Raw genomic sequence first — 23,664 nt, 5'->3', positions numbered from 1 at the left:
TCATCAATTTTTTACACTCTTGAAGTTATTGTCAGACACAAGTAAGATGAAAGGTGGAGATGCTTCACAGGAGTTAAAGCTTTAAAAAAGCCTGGGGGGATACCTACCACGGATCTTATTTTTCTGCACATCTGAATCTGCGCCTTTCGATTTGCTGTTTATTTTTGGCCCAACTAGAAGACAAAGAGTAATTGATAACTTGGCATTTGTAAGTGTGACCTTCTCCGTTTCTGCATGCATGAAAAGCAGTAATGGCCAACACTATTTGACATCTCTTACTCGCGTCGGAGCAAGATGAGCAAATTAATACGAGTCCTCATAAATTGCAGAACAAATTGACATCCCTCCAACACAATAGCGAGAGACAAAACACACACACATACAGTACACACACAAGCCTCTCCCGTGATGCACCAGGAATACTCTTAGCATTCATGTTTATGCAAATGGAATGCGTCACACAAACAAACATTAGCGCCACATTATCACTTCTTGAGCAACGATCGCACACAGAGTTCAAAACCTAATAGAGACCACTTGTTTGCACATCACTGTTATCATAGGTGGATAAACAACCGTGACTTCTCCTCCTCGCCTACAGCAGCTTTATCCCTGCTCTCTCCCTTGTCTCAAATTATATATTGACCCAGCAGAGCCCTCAGGGGGTCCTGCCCGTCTTAGCAGAAGAGATGAAAATTGTATGACGACCCAAAGCTTGCCTAGACTTGGGGCCATTATCCACTGAGTTATACAAGGTTTCAGAGTCACTCTCTTGTTTCTGTCTTGTTTTTTTTTCTCTGTCTTAACCAGTCTTTCTTTTCCTCTTCAGCCCCCACACACACACCACCCAACACACACAGTCACAGTAGCCTTCATACTTATCTGATACCCAAGATACTGTTTGTCTACTTGTCTATCTGTTTTTCTTTCTGCCTGGCTCTCTATCTCTCCCTGTGTTGTCTGTGTCTGCCTTTCTCTGTTTGTCTAGACTGCATGACTGGACAACACAACAACAGTGAACATGCAAAGTGATGACACTACACACGCCGACCTCAGTCGTCTCATTTATCTGTGTACCTTTGCAGACCGGGGGCTTCCCTGTCCACTTTCCATCTGGTTTGCATGTCCTGTGCTCCGACCCTCCTGAGAGGAAGTAGTCATCTTGGCAGGTGAACATTAAAGTGTATCCAAGAGTGGGCAGATCGATGGACCTTACATCAACATGAGCAGGTGTCTCTATTTGTCTGCACCCATGAGCTGCCAGCACAAAGGGAGGGAGAAGGAGGGGGAGGCAGAGGGGAAACACTCAAACTTCATCAGACTGCAGGGTCAATAACACAAATACCACACGCCCACATGCATATTATTGATAAAGACTAGCCATCAGGAAGTGGGTAGGTGGTGGAGGGGGGTAGGGGGTGGGCAGATTTCTTGACGCCTGCCCCGCTGCTATCCGACATAATATATGAACTCTATCTTCACGCCTCCGAGTTAGTCAACTTAAGTCTCGCCGCTCAGCGAAGCAGCTTTGTGTGAGCAAGGAGCCTGAAGGATTTCACGGGGTGCGCTGTCAGCCTCACCCACAGATTTACCACTCATGTACGAAGAGCTTAAACTTGGCTAACTTTAATTCTTTTTGCTGAGACCAGCAATCCATACTTTTGTTCTTCCATGAATCACCCATTTCTTTTTTTTTTTTTTTTTACCTCACATGTACATTTCCATTTGACTGTCACCCAATGTTTTTTTCTGTCATGATATGTCTTTGCATTCACATATAAAGCTCAAGAGCCTAATCCCCAGGGTTATTAGGGATTGAGGCCTGTAACCATGACACTGGTATGCACTATCGCCTTAATACAGGGGCTTACCTGGGCTTCAGCCCAGGGGCCTCGACCAATGAGGGGCCTCCTAATAATAATAATGATAATCAATAATAATAAACGGTGTGTCCGTATTCGCGGCGTCATTAGCCTACTCTGGAGCTAGCCTAAATATTTAAGCACATCGTACTGCTCTACAATTACATCCATGCGGAGGCCCCCTTTGTCTTCTCCAATTCTAAAGTGTAACAAAATGTAACAAAACGTAATACAAAACGTAATAAATCCCCGGTGTAGAGGAGCTAGAGGAGAGGCTGAAACTGAGGCTGAGACTGACAATCTGGAGATAACGTGGGTAGGATTGAAGCAACGATAAACGAATGACGTGGATTCGTGTAACTGTCCATGAAAACAGAAGGCATAGCAGGTAAATATCGTAGCAAATAGCCTGGAAATGAAACGGCTTTAAAAACATGTATTTCACTTGTCTCATTGGAGTGAACGCAGAACATGGGCTGTGGCGCAAAGAAATGAATTAGTGATCTGCATCTCCGTTCACCAACAGCTAAGTTTGTGTTAACCCATTCGCACATATAATAGTCTATGTTATGTTTTCTCCCTTGTTAACGTGAGATATGTCTCCATGTAGTGTAGTGATAATGCATAAGGTAGCCATGTTCACGTCACATGAGCCAGCTTGTTATAGGCTAAAAGTATTTCTGTCCCTCCCAAACTGCGTTAAACTGGTGAATAGGCTGAATAATGTTAGGCTACACTGCATATTATTAACCAAAAGCGCACGCTATGTGGGCTTTTGGTTAATAATATCGGGTCAGATCGCGGGCCGGGTATCATTTAATCATAATTAATATTTGCGGTTGGGGGGGTGGGGCTTAAAAAAATATAGCCCAGGGGCCTCGGGTGGTATTAAGGCGCCGCTGCCTGGTATGAGACAAAGCCTAACCAAAGTGGTGCTTTCAATAAAAAAGGCACATTTTCTAAAACAATATTTCACTTTATTGTCAGTCTTTCAGTAAGTTAGTGCCTGAGGAGAATGAGGCTTTTGGATTAAGACACACTTAACTTACAAATTAATTGACTGTGAGGAATGTGTGTCTCTTACCGATACATTCTGGTTGTACTCCACTCCATGTCAAATTTTCAAGGCATGTTCTTGATGTTGATCCCAGTATGTGGTAGTTTTTACGGCATCTAAAGAAAATCTTACTCCCAACCTAGAATGAAAACATGACATGCCTCATTTTCTTATCTAATACCAACAAAAACAGCATTGGCACATTTATGTGCTTATACAGTATATAATAAAATAACAACAATACAATACAGTAACCCTGACAAGACACCACCTTTAAGGAAAAATGCAGAATTATCCATGCATCATGCCATTGCATGTGTTTTACTATGAACATATTACAGGCATATAAAAGCCAGCCCACCATTAGAGAGCTCCTCACCTCAAATCCCTGAGCCTGGATTGGGATCCCATACGATGGGGTTCCTGGATCTCTACATGAATTGAACGCTGGATCTAGATATCAAATGCAATGTTCATATATTAGCATTTCTATCTCTTATTTCTCAGACAGACACTGAAATGGATTACAGAATCAATATGCAGATAACAATGTCCCGGAAAGGGTCTTTTTGATTAACATAATCTAGCTACATGAACTGCCATTGAAAACAAAGGTGACATGGCCTCTAAAGTACTTAGCATTGAACAGTAAACATAATGTTGAATAGATTTATTTCTACAAATAGAATTATGCAAAGAGAGCATACACAAAGGTCCTTTTGTGTAAATAAAATGACAGAAAGAATTTTAAGCACATATAAAATCTTTTTCGGGATGTAACAGGTCTTAGTTACTGCATACTGAATATGTTTTAACACACCTCTACAAAACCTTATTAACATTGAGTTTGTGTGGTAGGTAGTCATGGAATTACAGCACAAAAAAACCTTGGGCAACACAAGACTCCTCCACTTCCTGCAGAGGTCCTGATGACCGTCAGGTGTTTGTTGTTGTGATAATGACAGCTGGTCTGGTGGATTATTCCTCCGATAACGCACCACAGGGCCACACTTGCATGCTAACGCACCTACACACGTGGGTTGCACCCCGCTCCACGATCCGTCATCCTGGCAGACTCTCCTAGAGGAGCCGACCAGGATGTAGGGGCTCCTGCAGTAGAAGGTGACCTCCGACCTGAAGGTGAACTGCTTCCCTTCCATGTAGCCCTCCGCCGGTGTGCCCGGGTCTCCACAGAGCACAGCTGTGGAATACAAATCATTTCAGAAATGCACAAACACACACAGCATCTTTCTCAACACTTTAGGTGAGTGCATACAGGAATACTGACAGTAGCCGCAAGGCCAAAACGCTAACGCTAATGAAAAAGTTAGCTTCCTCTTGTCAACTATACAGTTTGTTGTTGCTTTATTTTTGTTATTATTCCCTGCAAAGGTATCTAGAGTATGTACTACTTGCCACAGGCGGTTTTGATGACAACACAGCCAGCGCATGTAGTTTAAAAGCACCTTTTAACCTGAGTTTAGCACATTGTGCCTGACAGAGTCAAAGGCTGGCAGTCAGGGCCTGCGGACTATTTTGCTTTCTCTGTCTGCATGCCGGGCGAGTCTTGTATAGTGCTCAGGCAAAACTCTGAGTGCTCAAAGGATCAATGCAAGATAGACTGACATTTATATTGAAAGGTGTCACGGCCCATTTCAGAGCTGTCAAAGCCATCAATGTTCTAGGTTAAAGTCAACACATGTTTTCTTCTCCACAACTGTGACTAACATGTCTAACACCATCTGAACCCAATCTTAGACACCTTGTCTATAGCCAGCATGAAAATGTACAACATGACTAGCATTCAAACACACTGACTATTTTTCTAAATGGGGCAATTCCGCGCAAAACTGTCACATCCATAACACCAATACAATGGCATGGTATTTAGCTGCCGTTATGGACATGACAGTTTTGCGTGGAATTGCCCAATGCCAAATAACGGTAGTCAGTAATATAAAAAAGACCAGTGAAATCACAGTCCTACAATCAATAGAGTATCAGTACTGAACACTGAATGACACTGAAATGAACAGCTGTCTCTTCCATGTTACAGCATGTGGGGGTATAAAATAATGAGAGCGTATAAAGAAACAGAGACACATAATACAACAATAAAAACACATTTCCCTGTGTAATATTCCAGTAAACATTGGCACACAACTATCTGGAAAAGACACTGCTATGTGTGGCCCATTTTCCCAAGGCAATGCTCTTCAAGGCAACACCTTTAAAAAAGAAACTTCCATACAATAAACAAATAACTGTAAACAAGCAAGCAAACAAACAAATAAATAAATAACTGTACAGACTGTGTGTGAAAAACAGGTCAAAGAAGGCTGAATACTGCCAATGTCACCACTTTTTTTAAAAATACTACCTGATTGAATCATTTTATAGTAATATAACAAGAATTGACTAGGACTGTCACAGCTATATGCAAATATGTGGGTTTGGCTTGAAAGTGTTCAACTTACGCAGGCATTGTGGGATATCACCACGCCACGTGCCGCTACCCTCGCAGGTGGCGATGCCAGGTGAGGACAGCTGGTAGCCATCGAAGCAGCTGTAGGTGACGCTAGCACCCCACTGCAGGTCCGAACCCTCCACCTTCCCAAAGCGGATGGCCGGAGGGTGGCCACACATGACCACTGAGGACGGGGAAAAATGAAACAGAACTGGAAATAAATATATTGTGTGTGTGTGTGTGTGTGTGTGTGTGTGTGTGTGTGTGTAACATCCATTTGTTTTATTATGCACCTTTTGTTCACTTGAAAATATGATGAAAAACAGCACCCCTCTTAATCCTGCTTCACCATTCGCCCCAATGCAGTAAATGCATGCATTTGAATTAAACAGGGATAGAGGCTATGATTAAATGGGATTATGCCCATGAATCACTGAGCCTATATGGCATATATCCCAAACGACATACAGTACAGAAATGTATATGTGGAGAGGCACAGTTTTCCATGTCTTGCTTCAAACCAGACTGACTACCTGCTTTCTTTTGGGGGTCTGGGCTCTCCTGCATTGCACCAATAACTTGCTTTCCACTCTTTCCACATGGCATGCTTGACATCTGATGCATCAGATCTTACACATTTCATAGGATATATCCCTTCAGTGTTTATAAGGGAATAATCCAACTAGCTGTATGAAAAAACAGGATCAAAAACCCCCAGAATCTTTTGATCTCGGGATGCTCCGGATTCCAACATGTTTTTGTGTGTGTGTGTGTGTGTGTGTGTGATATCTACAGTACTTTTCAAGTTATTTTCTATTTTTTATTTCAGAGTAGCATTCCAAAGGCATCATTAGATGCTGGGATATGTAGCATGATTAAGTAATACTACCAGGTTAATGAAATTCAGTTTGTAGAGGGAGAAATCTTTTGTTTATGATGCTGGTGTAATTTTTGTTTTAAATATCAAGATTTGAAAGGATAAAAATATCTGAGGCAGGATGCTCATCATGAAATAACCATTTATTTACCTAATACTACTTCTAGTTTCCAACACCACATACTTGTAGATCTTAGAACTAGAAATAATTAAACTGTTGATAGTATAAGTTCTACTCCTGTATGAGTAACAGACGAACCTGAGAGCTCATGTTTGATGTGCACTGACAGGTCCATCCGGCCCATCTCCTTTTAAAAGACATTTCTACCCAGCCGAAAAGATCAAAAGCCTAGAACCAAGACTATGGAGCAGACGAGCAGACATTTGTTCTGTGCATTATCTGCCTCAGTCATGCTGGACCTTGTAGTGGACATTGTTATGGTAATCCCTGGCCTGTAGCACTGATTTTATTATTAATACCTCTACAGCTCGGTTTAGTTTGGTTCCAGGAGCCATCCTTGGTACAGAGCAGTGTTGATGACCCAGGTGGTTCCATGGTGTAGCCAGGATTACAGTGGAACTGAACAGTGCTGTTGAACGTGAAGTCCTTTCCAATATAAATCCCATTAGCGATGGGACCAGGATCTCCACAGCTGATCACTGTTAGAGAGGACAAGGACATTCACTTAAGTCTCAGCGCCAGGAAAAAGATCGGAGAAGAAGGTGAAAAGAAGGAGTGTAAAAAAACACACACACACCACACACACACACCACACACACACACACCACACACACGCACACACACACACGCACACACACACGCACACACACGCACACACACACAGACAAACAGACACACCACACACACACACACCGCACACACACACACCACACACACGCACACCACACACACGGACACCACACACACACACACACACACACACACACACACACACACACACACACACAGACAAACACACACAGAGACACACAGACACACACACAAATGGCCATGGGGTGATTGTGACAAACAGAATCACAGGTGAGACTCCTTGCGGGCCAGACCTGTGCAGTCGGGGGACGTGCCAGTCCAAGTGGCGTTCGCGGTGCAGTGACGTGTGGTCAGGCCCGAGGTCTTGTAGCCGTCCCAGCAGGAGTATGTGACGGAGCTGGAGAACAGCATCCCGTCACTGAACATGATCTTGGAGAAGGCTGGCGTTCCCGGATTTCCACAGGAAATGGCTGAGCAGGGAGGCAAGAAAAAGCGAGAAGTAAATAATAAACGTTTGTTTGGAGTCTAATCTTCTAATGGGCAACAGATTGCTAACAAACATTCAGTTTGAGCATTTTTCAGATAAAAAAACAAACAAACAAACAAAAAAAACATCCCGCTTTGAATTTCTTACACATTTGATTCATTCTAACTGCTGGTCTAAACAGCATAAGCATGATCATAAATGTTCATAGAATTGATATCAAAACAAACAAAGCAAAAACAGAAGGGGAAAACGACTTTCACAACATTTGTAGAACAATGTCTATTATTCTCATCTACGTACAGACAAGTTTACCATGTATAACACTTTCCATTAACTGTCTGATGTGTCAGTCTCTGTCATCACCACATTAATCTTAAAGAGAGACGGATATACTGACAATGGGACTGAACATTTGAAGACACGCCCACCCCCACCCCCCCACCTCGTCATAAACAACTGAGTCAGATGTTGTGGTGCAGCTGTGAGGAGAAGAAAAAAAAAGCTGTGTATGTGTGTGTGTGTGTGTGTGTGTGTGTGTGTGTATCATGCCAGTCATGGGTCATGTGAGTGCTGCTTAATTGCTAGTATGCATACAGGCGCATCGTCTTCAAGAGAATCTCCCGGCTAAATTAAAACCTGATTGAGATCTTGTTCATTAACCCATATTGATGGTATAGTAAATAACCACCCATTAGCAAGTACTGAACACTCAGGTTCCTATCTCTCTTAATGAGGATGATTATCATTAGAAGCACAATCATTGCTACAGACATTTGCTTTCATGCTTAATTATTATAATGCCATGTATTAAATAAATCATGCTTTCAGCAAAAAGTACGGAGAATTACATTACATTGCGAATGCAAACTTCATAATGTAAGAGCGAGAATACTGGGAAGTATTTAAGTGCCTTAAGGATCTGTAGTGTAAAAAATAACCAAGTACATAACAAAGTGGAGACCATCCAAACCGAGCAGTGGCAAAGACAAAAAACTCTTTTGAGTTGATACAGAACGTAGGCCATCCCAGCGTCACAACCGTACCAACTCCAAGACAAAATACAAATGGTCTTGCTTAAATACATTTCTAGTGATCCCCCTTCCGTCGCCTCACGTGAGCTCTCTCTCCGGTCGTACCTTGTCTCATGAGGCGCCAGCATTATGTTAAAGCAAGTAGCCCTCTTCAATGATTGCGTTAAGAGAAAAACTTGTCAACAATGATTAATCACCCCCATCATGTGGTGTGACAAAGGTCACGTATGCATGCAATTTGGGTTGGCTTAATCAAAAGGTGGCGATGATCAAAACAAATGTTAAAATACATACACTCTGGAATGTAAAAATATATACACTCTGGAATTTCTCACTACAGATCCAGTATATACGTTTAAATCTAAATGTTATATACTTAAATTGAACTTGTTCTATTATGTCACTCAGTGGCACACTGAAATATATGCTTTCTGCTTCTGGAACATCCTACTGAGGCATTAATTTAAATTAGCTGTTAAATAAACTTGTTAATAATAAATGTCCCCTAAGTAATGGATTTCATTGGTCCCATAAGAAATCCATACATGTGGTATTTAGCTTGACAGCAGACCGAATTTGTATGTATGGTACAATAGTATTCCAAAATGCAATCTTTAAGAATTACATAATATCCTAGTTAGTTTGTTTTTTACCCGAACACTAACCATCCAGTCATGACAAAAACCGAATGACACTTGACAGAAGCGAGTGACAGAAGTGTTATGTCATAAACGTTTATGACTTGTTTATAATGTTTATGACACGTTCATGACAGTGTCATGTCACTCTTATGTAGATACATTCAAGTAAAGTGTAACCATAGCTTTTAAAAGACATTAAGTTAACATTAACAACTCATGGAACAGCTCTCCATAACCATGTGATTATGTCTATATAGACTTGTAGTTGATGACGGCTGATGGAATGGTTTCAAATTTAGCCATATGCAACCCAGTCTCACTCCCTACTCGTCATGGTCAAGGGTCCTTGGCGTCAAATTCCAACGAGAAAGGTGTACCTTCTGCGTTGTTTTCCGACGTGGGGGTCCGTCAGATAGACATTCATGTTAATCCCTCATCGTCAAATATAGACGAAAGGAAATAAATGTCCATCAAAGGTGATGCTGTCACATTAGACTAATGATTTGTTTGAAATGATAAAAACAAAAATCGCAGACCATCAGAGCCATAGGCTACCTTAGGTTACTTTGATCTTGCATAATTTTATTCAGCTTTGGTGTAGGTAACGTAAGGTAAAAAAAAAAAAAATAATAACAATAATCTCTAACTAAACTAAAACGCACATATTTCTGTATTGCGACCATTGCAGCCTACAGTTGTAACAGCGCATAACAGTTGTTTTACTGCCCGTATGCGCTCATTATAATAGGCTCTGCTCCTGCCTAGATTCGAACTCAGAACTGCCTGAAAGTTGCAGACCTGTTCTGGAAATACGTGCATTAACCCACTCGACTGTTAGACAACACTATCTGCTTCGAGTAGGCCTATTAGGTAGGACTGTACAGTCCTCAGTACACAGTACATTACAGTACACTCCTTTTGACGCCAAGAACCCTTGACCATGCGTCAGACCTTTGACGAGTAGGGAGTGAGACTGTGTAGCCATATGATGTAATGGGAAATGGCTAATGAACTGCATGTGCTGTATGCTCTACTGTATATGGTCCTTTTCTACTCAGAGTAATTGATGCATGGCCCTGCGTTCTGCCATCATTTCTAAATGCATGTTCTAAAGAAAGTGCTGTGAAATATTTTCTTCAAGACGTATTTCACTTCACAATCATGTCACCCAGAGGTACTTAGAGCATTTAGAGGTAACAGTTGAATGAAGTTAGAAACCCATGTGGTGTGCACCCCTGTCATTAGAGCCTATTCCAAATGTGCACCCACACACACACACACACACATGCATGCGCGCACACACACACACACACACACACACACACACACACACACACACGCATTCCATATGGACCTCCATCTGTGGAAGCTCACCTTCACACACCGGCTGGACACCGCTCCAAGAGCCGTTTTGGAGACAGGTGCGCTCGGCCGAGCCGATCAGCGTGTAGCCCGCTTCACAACTGAACCTCAGGAGGCTCTTGAGCCGAAACTCCTCGCCCAGCCTGGTGCCATGAGGGGGGATGCCAGGGTCGCCGCAAACCCCTGCGCTGCCACCTGTGATCGGGGAACAGAAAAATACGCCACAACATAGGGAAACATCACAGGTTAATCACCACAGTTATGACTGAAGGCAGAAACAATGGCAACCATTTAGAGCTAGGTGTTAAGTGCAGCCCCACTAGCAGAATAAAAAGTTCTGACATCTAAGGCTAACCTTGCAACACAGTGGCCCGTACGGATACATATAAATACATGATGAGGGGTGCTAATGGCTTACCCGCCATGTTTAAATATAGAAATAAAATTATGACTGCATTCAGCAGGAAACAGGTTTAAACATGCTGCATTTCCTGCTATTCATGTGATAATTGGTCTCCTGCCTATCTTCACAGGAGGAGAGGAATGTGAACTGCCTGTAGTAATGAAACAGCAGCTGGTCAGGAGATCTCTGTTCTGAAAGTGCATACCGTGTATGTATATATACAATGAGTAATGCATACATTAATTCAACAGTGGCCCTTCCTTCACACTAGCTGCCTGGCTTCCTTCACAAGGGGAGGCCATGGGAGGAAGGCAGCGCTATGTTGCAATGAACTAGAGGCCTCCCTTGAATGAAGTGTACAGCACGAGGCCTGCGGACTGTGACCTCTCAAGGCACTAGGTGTTGAGTGCTGAACAACATGTTCTGCTTTGGGTGGTGTAGATAATCTTATAAATAACTGAAAACAGTAAATAATTAATCATATATACACCACCAAAATATAAATAATTTTTGCTCTGAGGAAAGAAGGTCTAAGGTTAACTCTGAAACATAGGGAACAGTATATGGTGTATACACAGTCATACATAAACAGCATATATGTAATGTACTGTATGTATAAAAGACATTTACAGTAAAATTTAGTGAAAAAAAAATAAAACTAAAGCCAACAAGGTTCATTTCTTTCCTCTTTTCCCTCAAATTGGCCTCCTGATGTCCCTCACATAGGGGCAGAATGTCATAGAGGGCAGTAGCCCATCCTAATGAAGCAGCTGCAGGGCCAGAGGCCTGTGTGCCGTGGTGTGAAGCGTGTCACAGGCGACCCGGCTGACCGGTGCCCTCTTTGGCGGGTCTGGGAGGGGGTTTACCTGAGCAGTAGGGTGGCGAGCCGCTCCAACGGCCGTCCTCCTGACAGTAGCGGCTGGAGTTTCCAATCAGCGTCCTCCCCTGGCCACAGGAGTAATGGACCGTGGCTCCGTTGGTGAACCTCTTCCCCAGCAGCGTGGCGTGCGGCGGGGCGCCGGGGTCACCGCAGGAGATAGCTGCCCGGGGGAGGTCGAGAAAGCGAGAGTCAGAGAAATACAGGCGGAAAAAAAAACAAACAAAAAAAAAAAAGAAAAACAATAACAGATACTTAAAAAGAAAACATCTTTCTGAAACTGTCTCTCTGTTCCTTTCCTAGCGCATTATAAATCTATCTTTAACTCGTCCTTCCTGCGATGGCTCCTGAGTGGCAGCCCTCTGTGACTCCCGGCTTCACAGCCACCTTTGCAGACGCCTGCCTCTGCTGTTATTTTCACCACCATCATCATCATCATAGCCGCCACAGCTCCCAAACAAATACTCGCAATGCTGCTGACGAGTTTTTTTTTGGGGGGGTGAGGGTGGGGGGGGTGGACTAAATTCATCACAGTGGCAGTGTGTATCACAGGCAAAGACAATGCCAGGCGTATTACTCACGAAGGCACTTAGGAAGAGACCGGTCCCAGAAGCCATTTGACTGACAGGAGAGGACTGATGAACCGAGCAGATAGAAGCCCCTCTTGCAGTGATACATCACACTGGTTCTGTAGTTGAAGCTCTCGGGGTAGCGCTCCTGCGCGTGACGGATGGCGTTCTCGACAAAGCCCGGATCCGAGCAGTTTACCACTGCAAGATAAAACCAACCAGATGCTTAATGTCTGACAGGGGGTGGTGGGTGGATGGGGGCTGGAGTTAGTGGGGTAAGGGTAGGGTAAAGCTGGGGTGGCAGTGGGGAGTCTGGAGAGACGAGGAAATCAATGGGAAAAAGTTCAAGAGTGAGATTGCTCCCGAGCCTTGGAGTAATATTAACCAACCCATGGGGCTTTTGAAGACATGCAGCATGGTAGCGTGATCCTCTCTCTCTCACATAGCCCAGATTCAAACCGCTGTTGGATTTGGATTCTTTCTGTTTTAACTCATCATTGTACATATTTCATACGTTTCTCCCTTCGCTGCGTTTGTTGGCTGCATGTTCCTGTGAATGTGACTATGCTACATTTGAGTTCTCCCCTCTCGAGTATTGTAATGTTTCACCCTCTTTCAGTGCTCACTCTTTTGTTTCTCCTCTCGCTGCATTTCAAACACAACATCTGAGGAGCAGTAACAAGGAAGCTGCGGTTCTGACTGCAAAGTTGGCTGAACTCAGCCTTCAGTCACTGGCCTTCACGTGAAAAAAAAAAGAGAACGAGAGCGGAGTTGAAGTCATGTCCAGGGGAAACAAAACTGATTGCTTTGCCTCAGTGACACCTGCCAATGCCTTGGCAGTCGATTGTGTCCCTGGGGGAAAGGAGGAGGAGAGGAGGGGAAAACAACCCTGAAAAATTGATAATTGGCAGCACCTGCTATTGGCATGCTTCTTCTTTTATTAGAGGTCCTATTATTTGAAAGGTCCTAAAAAATGATGATTGCTGGATGCTTGTTACAAGTGAAATGTCAGAGTGAGAATGTCAGTATTATGAGTCTATAGAAAGATATTAGCATTGCTCTATATTACAAAGAAATACCCGTCCCTAACCCTACTTGAGTATGTTACATAAACAAATCTATTTTTGTTAATGTCAGGTCTTGGTACGAAGAAACTAGGCTATTGGGTGTCTTCTGCAGTGTACTTCAGTAATGGAAAAGTCCTTAATGATCCTCATATAAAGTTGCGAATTGTTACACTTTACAAACCTTAACTCTAAATCTAACTCTGACCTTAGCTCTAAATAAATCATGCATCAACAGCACACTGTACCTAACAACAAATTAAGTATTTAACACATGATACCTAAAGGGATTTGAATATAGAGTAACCAACAGACGATAACCAACTGTTATCACCTACCTTAAAAATGTAGTCAACAATAGTGCTTGCCTCCTGTGGTATATCTTGTTTAATGGTACCACTTATCTAGAGCTGTATTTGTAATAACCTACAGTGGCCCATCCATGATTTATTAAGCCATTAGAATTCAAGTGTTTATTTGCTAACATTAATATTTAAACTTTGACAATGACATGGTGTGCAGTAATGCCTTAAATATGCATTTGACTTAAATAGTTAAAAAAAAAAAGCTTATAGTTAGTTATCTTAGCAGTGACTTCAATAAATTATTAAAAGCATAGACTACCTAAGATATTGTGGACGTTTATATTCTGCAGTAATTTTAGATACGGTATTTGTCACCATCGATATAATATTAGATTAAGTATTTCAAGACAAAAAAATACATTCTTTTCCCCCCACAAGGCTCTAAACTCTGTACGATCGATAGATACTGTTCGAATATTTAATTCTGAGAGAGACAGGGAGGCCGAGAGGGGAGTGGAGAGCTGTAACATATTGTCACCGTCTCCCTCAGCTTGTTTCATGGAACAGTAATTTTGCAGAGGAGAGAGCAAGTAATACCAGCGGATTTTCAGCTTCAAATCACATCTCAGGGTGTCTGACTTACAGTACAGCCAATTCACCCAGCATGTCAACATATGTATGGTGAGACCGCTCTGACCACATGTCCAATACATGCAGGCTCATGAATATTTAAGATGACTACCCTTGCGTGGTAACTCATGCTCACTATTGGAAAAAAAAAAGTATATACAGCATTTTGATGGGGCCTACTCCAGCCAATCTAAATTTCAAATCAGAACAACCAAGACCTTACAGCTCATGAAAACAATTATCCATGCAATTGGCCTTGTATATACATAAACTATGAGCTATGGGTCAAAATACAATTGGAATTTACATTGTTAATGCTGGTGAACATCCACACATGATGCTGACAGTTTAGTAACAGTGGTACTGATGTACTTTTGGCACAGCGCTGGTAGTAAGGACTATAGGAAATATATTTTTTTTCAGCGCTGTGCAAACAATATACTATATCTTTATGCATTTTGCTTTGTTGTTCCTTCATTTTCTGGCGAAGCAGCAACATTCCATACTGAACAATGCAGCCAACACAGAAGTTCAGAAAACCTGCAGGCTGCAGTGCCTCGAATGACCATTAAGGGTACAGCTCCAAAAACTAGCAATTTGTATAGACCCCCATATTAAAATGTGCAACTTCACAGCAGAAAAACAAACGGCTTTTCGGGCTCTAAAATTAGTTACCCTGCTCATGACAACTGAAGTGGGTGAATTATTTTATCTCTCATCCATTTAAATGGTAGATTCAGTTTAAATGAATGATCTGAGAATTAGATTAAAGTTTGAGAGAAACATAAACAAAGATTACCAATCGCGTAACTTACGGCTGTGTTTGGTGGGTAAATATAATTTGTTTGGCTTTATATCGCTTAGAAGTTAGTGATAAATAGACACTACAACATCCTATTATACTGTTATTATAACTAACAATAACATCTGATTGATGAGTTATTATAACCAACAATAACGTGATTTATGAATTGTATCTAGCCAGAAGAGAAATGAGAGACAGTCACTCAGGACAGGTGCACTGATTTCCCTGCAGGACAAGTGTGAAAAGGTGAGAAATAAGAGTCACGGTGGTCAAGACATGGAGCTATCCGCAGAGAGAGAAGACTGTATCAGTCCAATTCTTTTTTTTTTTTGAGTGCAGTCAGGTACCTTTTTTTTTTATCTGAGAAGAGTGGACAAAATTAAAAGCAAAAAGGTTGGACAATGTGGGAATAATGATGCATCATTAATGAGCTTTTTTATCATTACTTTCCCAAATATATAGTGAAGGCCCTGGAGACCATTTCTATGTCCTGCCAAGAAAAGCAAACTAGCCTACTGCACCATTAAAATGTTAAATGTTCTATGTCACCACATCAGTGGCTATTCCTCAACGGTCTATTGAAAAAAGGATCGTTCTGGTTCTCCTATGAAGGCCAACCAAGGAACCCTGAGGCGTTCCAGACTTCAATTAAGGGAGTAATATATAAATGTTATTGCCATACAAGTCACTCTGATTGAATCTATTCGGTGTAAAGTAGCCACATTAGTGGTGATCAGTGCAGAGCAATGGTATAAATGTGACATGGCCTGGAAAATCAATGTTCCCTTACCCCTGCACACTGGAAGAGTGTTGCTCCACTGTCCGTTCATCCGACATTGTGCTTTTGAAGCACCATGCAACACGTAGCCCGTGCTGCAGGTGAAGTTGACCACGTCGTTCAGGTTGAACTCGCTGCCATTCGTCCGGCCATTTGCTGGGTTGCCCGGGTGGCCACAGGTAATAGCTGCGCACAGTTATAAACGTATTAGCATATGGCCTGGCCTCAAAATAATTCATAAAAATGGCTTGATATCAGAAACTTCGATTAGCTAGTTAGGACCATTCCGAACGAGAACAAAGATACTCACGAACACAAACGGGTGCCTGTCCGGACCACCTGTGGTCTTGCTGACATATGCGAACGGAGGTTCCAATAAGTCGAAACCCCATGTTGCATTGATAGACCACAGTGTCCCGGTAGCTGGATCCATCGCCACTTATGTGCCCATTAACAATAGGGTCTGGAGAGTCACAATGTCCAGCTGCACAACAACAAGACATTTAACTCTTTGATGGTGGCAATAAATGCAATACAATTAAACAGAAGCACTTCAATGTGCAGTACGTTGAATAATCAGCTAGAACTAGACTAGGAATGGTCATGTGGACTTTCTCGAGACTGCCTGGTATTTCCATGAAATGGCCACTACACCTTAGCCTTGCCCAAATGTGCTCCAAGGTAAAACTAACATGGTCATTTCTGTACATTAGTTCCATGCATCAATCCTCTGGGCTTGAGACCGTAATACTTCACTGTGAAAGTATGTTACAATGTGAGGTCAATACATATGCTATGTATTGACAAAAAAAGAGCTCTAATAAAATCAAATCAAAGGTGCTCTCCAGGTACACCTCAGAAACACAATCTCAATATCACTATATAGCTGAATATATGCATTGCTAAAATATGAATCTACAATTAACGCTCACCTAGACATCGTGTGTCCACTCCACTCCAGAGGCCGTTAGCCTGGCATTCACGAATGTGTGATCCTACCAACGTATACCCGGTGTTGCATGTGAATATGGCCGTGGCACCATATGTGCTCAATGTGCCCATTTTCTTGCCGTAGGGCGGCGAAGGAAGTTCACCGCAAGAAATAACTAGGGAATGGGAGGAAAATCAAAGAAGAGCTTATTATTTGGACTCACATGAAGAAGAGATATGTGATTTAGTATTTTCTCCCCTCTGAAAGATCTCAGAATGTGCTTTTAGTACTGCTAGATGAAAGAAGAAGTGCAAAAAACTGCCATGTCAAAGTGAGTGAAAAAGAAATGCAAATGACACACGATGGCTTTTAACTTTTACACTTTGAGCGTTTGCCATTGTGTTAGCTCTGTTAAGTAGTTCTTCATTGTGTCTGGACATCTAATATAAATGATAGTTAAATGGGTGAGGAATCAATCCAATGAAAGGCCTGTGCATTTCCATACATTTGCGACATTGAGTAAACACATTAAATATTAAGTCTCCCCTAATTAAAATATTTACATCCACTTTGACCCCTAATTAACTAAAGTGTCTTTCAGAGACGGTTTAATCACCACTGCAGTGTTTATCTAGGCTGTATGTGTGGTGGAAATAGGAGCATGATCAAAACAAATTGAGTCCAGGGTGCCTTCTTGTGACTACAAACCAAATCCTGTGGATTATGGTGGGATCAGAAGTAAGGCACACAGGATGCTGCGTAGGATCTCATATGTATTAGCTTCAGGTCTGAAACGAACTCCTGACCAGATAATGAACGGTATTCAATAATTAAAATTAAGATGTCTCACATGGCCAGCGCAAATAGATATGGAGGATTTCTGGCTGCTCAATAGCCTCTGATTCCGGGAAGGGCTTAATTGTAAGACTCCTTTTTTTTCCTCCATGAAGAAGGAGAAGGTGTGGGTTTGGGTGTGGGTGTGGGAGGCTCAGGGTCTCTTTGTGTGTGCGGGTGGTCTTACTCTTGCAGGTGGACTTCTCCTCGATTCCATCCCAGGTTCCATTTGCCAAGCACTTGATAATTCGCCTGCCTCCCAGATAGAAGCCTGGAGTGCAGCTTAGCATTATCTGAGCGCTGTATTCATTCAGTGACCCAGAGATTAGTCGCCACACCATGTGCTCTGAGAGCATGCTCTCAATGTTAGGGCACTGGATCGCTGCAGGAGCACAAAATAACATCCTGGCATTACTGTAGGCTTTGGGCTTCAAATGTAGAAAAAATAGGATGGATGCTTTTTGCATTTCTTTTACAATACATTTTATACGTAGTAATATTTGCTATGTAATATTAATATAATGCTACTAGTAGGGATATATATATATATATATATTACAAATATACAAAATATTTATAATGGAGTAAAATTTGAATTTAAAAACTGAAGTCTAAAGTAAAGTACATTCACATCCTGTAGATTTTCTACTATCCACAAACAACTAAAACATTACGTTAAGTTTTAATAATATCTTCATCAGCAAATGTGCTTCTTTTTGAAATTGTGTGCTTATATGACCTCTGAAATCCAAACTGCACATTACATTATGTAGATGAAGTGTGACACATGATTTATCACCTTAATGTGTGTGATCAGGCTCCATTTTCTGTTATTGAACAAGAAAGCTAACTGCTTTACACCAATCTTAGTTGATTGTGCCTTTCATGAGGCAACCCGTAACAACATCATGATAAGGACGAGGACATGCTGGAATGACATTACACCTCATGAGTTGATAATTAGTTTCCAGCACTATCGAACACACCATCAAAATGCACCGGGTAGTGGGTGTTTATTTGCTGGCTTATGGTAATCCTGGTCTTGAGGGGGCATGAGGTGTCGCACCATTTGTCTTGTTTGAGTGCTAAACCGCAGAAAGCAAGTCATTATTGCTCTCATTCCACCAATTACCTGTCCTGCGTTATTTTCACAAGGGGGGGGGATTGAATGAGAAATGCACCGACTGTGGTGGCTCAATGAGGCAGGAGATTTTAACATGCCGTTGGCATAGAAACAGAGAAGGGCCGAAGGGTGGGGGTTGGGGTGGGTTGTAGGCACTCACGTAAGCAGAGAGGAGGGTGGGCGGCGTTGCTCCACACTCCGTCCTCCAGACAGACGGCGGAGAGGGAGCGGCTGCTCTCCATCCGAAAGCCTTCGTCACACTGGTAGTGAACTTTACTCGCAACTGTGTACTGGTAGCCATGGAATGAGCCGTTGCCGGGGGACTCCGGGATTCCGCATGATATAGCTGTCGACAACCCGATGAGACAAAAAAGATCGTCAGAACAAATCACAGAGAAGAAAAGGGGAGCAAAAACAAACCCTTTTCACAGATGTGTTTGTTGGCTAAACTGTGTATCACACGCAGTATAAACATGGACCGCTCACACATTTAGAGGCATCAAAACAAAAGCAGATGTTTTGTCCGTTTGGCTGAAGGCAGTGGGACCAATTAAACTCCTCTCTTGTCAAACTGGATCACAACCCCGATGCTGAAGACGCTGATTAAAAAAAACAGGCACTGAATTCTCTATCCTCTGTCCCTGACCTTAGCATGGGCTGTGTGGATCGTTCGCACCATTTAGGTGGAGTGATGGCTACTAACGAGAATACACTCGCCGGTTGTTCATCCTAAATGGCACATATTCACTGCTACCCCGGTGCCGTTTGGGGGAAAGCACATCAGTTTGAGTAGGGAGGAAGAGCCATAATTCTGGGGTTGTTTGGAATTTCACCACTAATTAATTTATTCTGGCTTGCAACAGATACTGTAGTTTCCTATGGACATGAACCATAATTTCAATTTGAAAAGCAAATATGCTTACATAATTCTGTGAATATGATCAGTTTAACCCATGCCTTCACATGAAATTGAGTTAGCCTGAAGGGCAACATATTTCGTTTTTCTCTCTAAACATTGCAAGCTGACCATATTTATGCGCAGTATCTACAGAAATTGTGATTCAACATTACAGTAGGTTCCATCCTGCAGAATTTTCTCATCAAAGCTGTCTGTTCATTAAGGGAAATATTCTGCTATTCGCTCATTAAATAAAGAGGTGTGATTTATTTACACAAGAAGAAAACTGTGTCACACTCTTGTTTATTTAGGCTGTCGGGAAAGCGTGGTATGTGAATTTTCACATTAGCCTTTTGAATGTCATTAAAATCCATTTGATTTGATGAAAATGAAAACAAGCAAACTCTATTAAAAATAGTATCAAATTAAAGTATTTGTTTCTATATATCACATAAACTCAACATGAAATTAAATGAATCAAATCACACCCTTGCCAGGCCTACTGAGAAAGACGTGTCATAGGTACTGAGATTCATGACTTAAAAACAATGAAGAAATGTTACATGAAAATGCAATGTCTCAGCTGAAGTTGACACGTAGCATATTACTAGACATCAAATAGTAATCAAGTAATCAAAAACCTTGCCACTGATGACTGGGACATGTTCACACTAGTCACGCTTGAAATTAGAGCTCTATTTATTATTTTGTTGAGGATAGAGGATGTGGACATGGAGAATGTGGATGATAACTGTGGATTGGATAGCTGGAAACTGCTGTGCATTGGCAAACTCCAGTATATCCAAACAAGGCTAGTATACTCACGGCCGTTTGCATTTGGTGCCTTTAATTGAGTTTTGCTACAATGAATAATCTAATTATTCACTAGACTTGTTCACATGATCATGTGATTAAAATGCGATCCAATGTCGTATAACCTCATTTAGACCTAATATGGTACCTTATATCTGACTAGAAATAGGGGGATAGATGGAAAACAAAATTTGACACAAATATGCTATGTTTTAAGACCTTTATTTGTTTATGTATAATATTGTAAAAACTACCCCTGCAGCCATCATAAAGGTTTTTGCTTTGTGCAGGCGCTTGATTTACTACAACTTTTTGATAGATGCAGGCAGAATACACTTAAGTGGTGTTTTTACTTTTTACTTTACATTGCTCCGCCAAAAGTACTCAACTGTCAGTATGATGCATAAATCATACGTTTAAGTCGGGGGTGGGGGGGGATATGCACATGCTGAAAAGTGCATAGCGGCTTGCTTTTTTTTTACCTGAGCACATGGGAGCCCTGGGAGTCTGATGAGTTAATTATCTCACATAAACTCTCTAAATGCAGCCTCACACAGGTCACAGCTCTCCAAACACTTCTGCTGTATCTATTTTCCACTGCAGCTCACCGACAAGTAAATATCTATAGCTGACTGTCACTCTAATTAACGTGCGGCAGCACTTCTTTTTCCTCAGTCAAATGTTGCAGTCAGACTAAAAGGGAAACCAACTGTCATAAAGACCTCAGGGTAAAACAATGTCAGGATCAAAGCATTCTGTTTTAATGATGGAATTATTTTCTGTGAAAAAACTCTGATAAAATTCCATTTGTTTTAACAGGCAATGGACTGCCTTGTTTCTGTTTTTTTCTTTTCATGTCATGCACCATACCATTTTGTTTTACTGATGCAGAGCCATCCATTGCACCAACTTTTGAAAAGATTTTAGCATTTAAAGTAAGTCTTATTTGTGAGGGTCAACTTTCATAAGCATGAGATATGAACACCAGCCTGAATCAGCTTGGCATATTGACTTACCTTGACAGAATGGCACTGAACTATCCCACTGGTAGAGACCATTCAGATGGAGTCGGCACGTGGCGTTCCTCTGGCCCACCAGTCTGTAGCCAGCATTACAGTAGTACTGCAGCCTACTGCCAGGCCGGTCCCTGGTTCTGTTTCGAATACCGCCATTTTTGGGAATTTTGTTCATGCTACAGTATGCCGCTGCACAAACAAAAGACATGTTTGTAATATGGTCATAGTCCACATTTTCATACTTAATAGATTTGACAGATGATGTTCAAATGATATTGGCTGCATGAGTTTAAGTATCCAAACTTTTTTTTTATTTGGAGTTGGATGTTTTTTTCCCCCAAATTAGTAGACCAAAATCTCTGATCTAGTCAAGCATTTGAGTCAAAATGTCCCAAAAGCATCAGAATCTTAAAAGTCATTCCGGTGCACATATATCACATAAAAGGCTGTAGAAAACAAATGGGAATAAAAAACATCAGTGCCTGTGTTGAGGTGATTAGACCATGAGTCAGTAGCGCACCACAGCATTCTAATTTACCCTGATGAGAGCCCAATGGACAGTTTAAGATCACGGCTGATCTCCCGGGGCAGGGCTTAGACGCTGCTCTTAGAGCAGTTTTGTAAAAATAAAGTGAGGCTGCATTACCTCCTGGTGTTTAACATGCGGTCAATTTTTAAGACTTTTAATCAGCCCACCAGCGGGGCGGCCATCAGGAGAACTTTGAAAATTGATCATGCACTGAGCCGAGGCTGGGATCCAACGCAGCCTTGGTGGGTTTGGAGTGGACTCATTTCCAATCCCAGCCACCTCGACACTCCACCAATATGAAGGATTCAATACATTGAAAAAAATGCGAAAGACGGGACGGGGAGGCGAAAATGGAGTAATAACCGGCAAAAGAGGGGGGGGGGGCAAAGGGGACAGAAAGAAGCTGAAGAGAAAAATGTGACAAGGCATCAGAGGAGAGGCGAAGGGTAAGGGTGAGACGAGATGGAAAGTAATCATTGCCACTGGGCTTTCTGAACTCTATATCATATCGTGCCATTGGTAGAAATGTCTGTCGGAAGCACTGCACTTGGCAGTTATTCAGTAAAATTCATTACAGGATCTTTGACCTCCATTACAAGAGGACTTGGCGAATGGTTCCCTAAAGGTAGGCATGTCTGCACCCCACCTAATGAGGGCTAACTTAGTAAAGGCCAACTTCCTTTCACACTCTGACCTAAATTGGGTCCAAAGCAGCAAACCTTCAAGAGGGGAGGATCCTGTATTAATCCACACGGACATTGTAGTCAGCAAAGGAAGAAAAGCCTGGATGAGGCTCACGCTTTTATCACACGTCTGTTATCTTTGAATTCAGATTACTCTTTATCACTGGCCCTTGGTGGAAGAAGAACTGCAGAATGCTGCGGGATGCTATAGCAACATATGGCGCCATGCAGAAACAGCTGTGTGCAGTGCAGCAGGCACTCCAGTGCTGCTCGAGTACCTGTGTAGCGGATTTTGAAGCCCTTCTTGTTGGTGGCATGGTCAGTTGACCATCTCAGGTAGAGCTGGCTGGTTTTGCTTGTGAAGTTCAGCTGGGTGGAGTGATTTCCACTGAGGGCCACCAATAACGGACTCTGCCCAGAGGGTCCTGGTGAGAGAAAATCATTTGTTTAAAATGTTGTTTTCTGTTGAATATGTTTGCACTGAAAACACACGAACATCAAGAATGCACTCATGAATAAACATCCCAACAACAATGGCCACAGGAGAAATTTAGAAAATTTACCATCAAAAATCTCCAGTTCATCAAACTGTTTTTCACTTTGAAACATTTCCACATAGATGGAGATGGTATAGGGAGGTTGGACCTTGATGATCCAGGAACAGGTCTGGGAGTTGGGGTAGTTCTGGGGAAAGCCTGGGCTAAGGACCACACCGGACGATGCAGACCTTTCCTCATTGGCAGGGCACTGAGCTGGAAAAAAAGATAAAAAGCCAACTTCACACTGTGTCACCACTAACCGGATGGGAAAAACACTCCACAAAAACAACCTTTTAGGCGCCTCTTAGCTC

General features: G+C 42.1%; 1 protein-coding gene across 2 annotated transcripts in view; it reads right to left on the bottom strand.

Annotated features, from left to right (window-relative positions):
• The window catches only part of LOC125311390 (CUB and sushi domain-containing protein 1-like), a 300,533-nt gene that overhangs the window by 5,694 nt on the left and 271,175 nt on the right, over window positions 1-23,664 (bottom strand). For both annotated transcript variants that reach the window (XM_048269385.1, XM_048269386.1), the window contains exons 47-65: window positions 23,378-23,566; window positions 23,093-23,239; window positions 21,603-21,791; window positions 19,036-19,221; window positions 17,940-18,134; window positions 16,920-17,093; window positions 16,298-16,471; window positions 16,000-16,173; window positions 12,418-12,606; window positions 11,826-11,999; window positions 10,569-10,751; window positions 7,329-7,505; window positions 6,744-6,923; window positions 5,397-5,570; window positions 3,947-4,120; window positions 3,299-3,372; window positions 2,947-3,058; window positions 1,078-1,257; window positions 108-173 (exon numbers count right to left, since the gene is read on the bottom strand). In XM_048269385.1, the coding sequence (XP_048125342.1) occupies window positions 108-173; window positions 1,078-1,257; window positions 2,947-3,058; window positions 3,299-3,372; window positions 3,947-4,120; window positions 5,397-5,570; window positions 6,744-6,923; window positions 7,329-7,505; window positions 10,569-10,751; window positions 11,826-11,999; window positions 12,418-12,606; window positions 16,000-16,173; window positions 16,298-16,471; window positions 16,920-17,093; window positions 17,940-18,134; window positions 19,036-19,221; window positions 21,603-21,791; window positions 23,093-23,239; window positions 23,378-23,566 (3,111 nt within the window). The remainder of the gene's footprint in view (window positions 1-107; window positions 174-1,077; window positions 1,258-2,946; window positions 3,059-3,298; window positions 3,373-3,946; window positions 4,121-5,396; window positions 5,571-6,743; window positions 6,924-7,328; window positions 7,506-10,568; window positions 10,752-11,825; window positions 12,000-12,417; window positions 12,607-15,999; window positions 16,174-16,297; window positions 16,472-16,919; window positions 17,094-17,939; window positions 18,135-19,035; window positions 19,222-21,602; window positions 21,792-23,092; window positions 23,240-23,377; window positions 23,567-23,664) is intronic.

The sequence above is a fragment of the Alosa alosa genome, chromosome 18, assembly GCF_017589495.1.
Source record: "Alosa alosa isolate M-15738 ecotype Scorff River chromosome 18, AALO_Geno_1.1, whole genome shotgun sequence".
Classification (NCBI taxonomy): Eukaryota; Metazoa; Chordata; class Actinopteri; order Clupeiformes; family Clupeidae; genus Alosa; species Alosa alosa.
The sequence above is the reverse complement of the archived record's forward strand: the minus strand, read 5'-3'. Positions and strand labels throughout refer to the sequence as shown.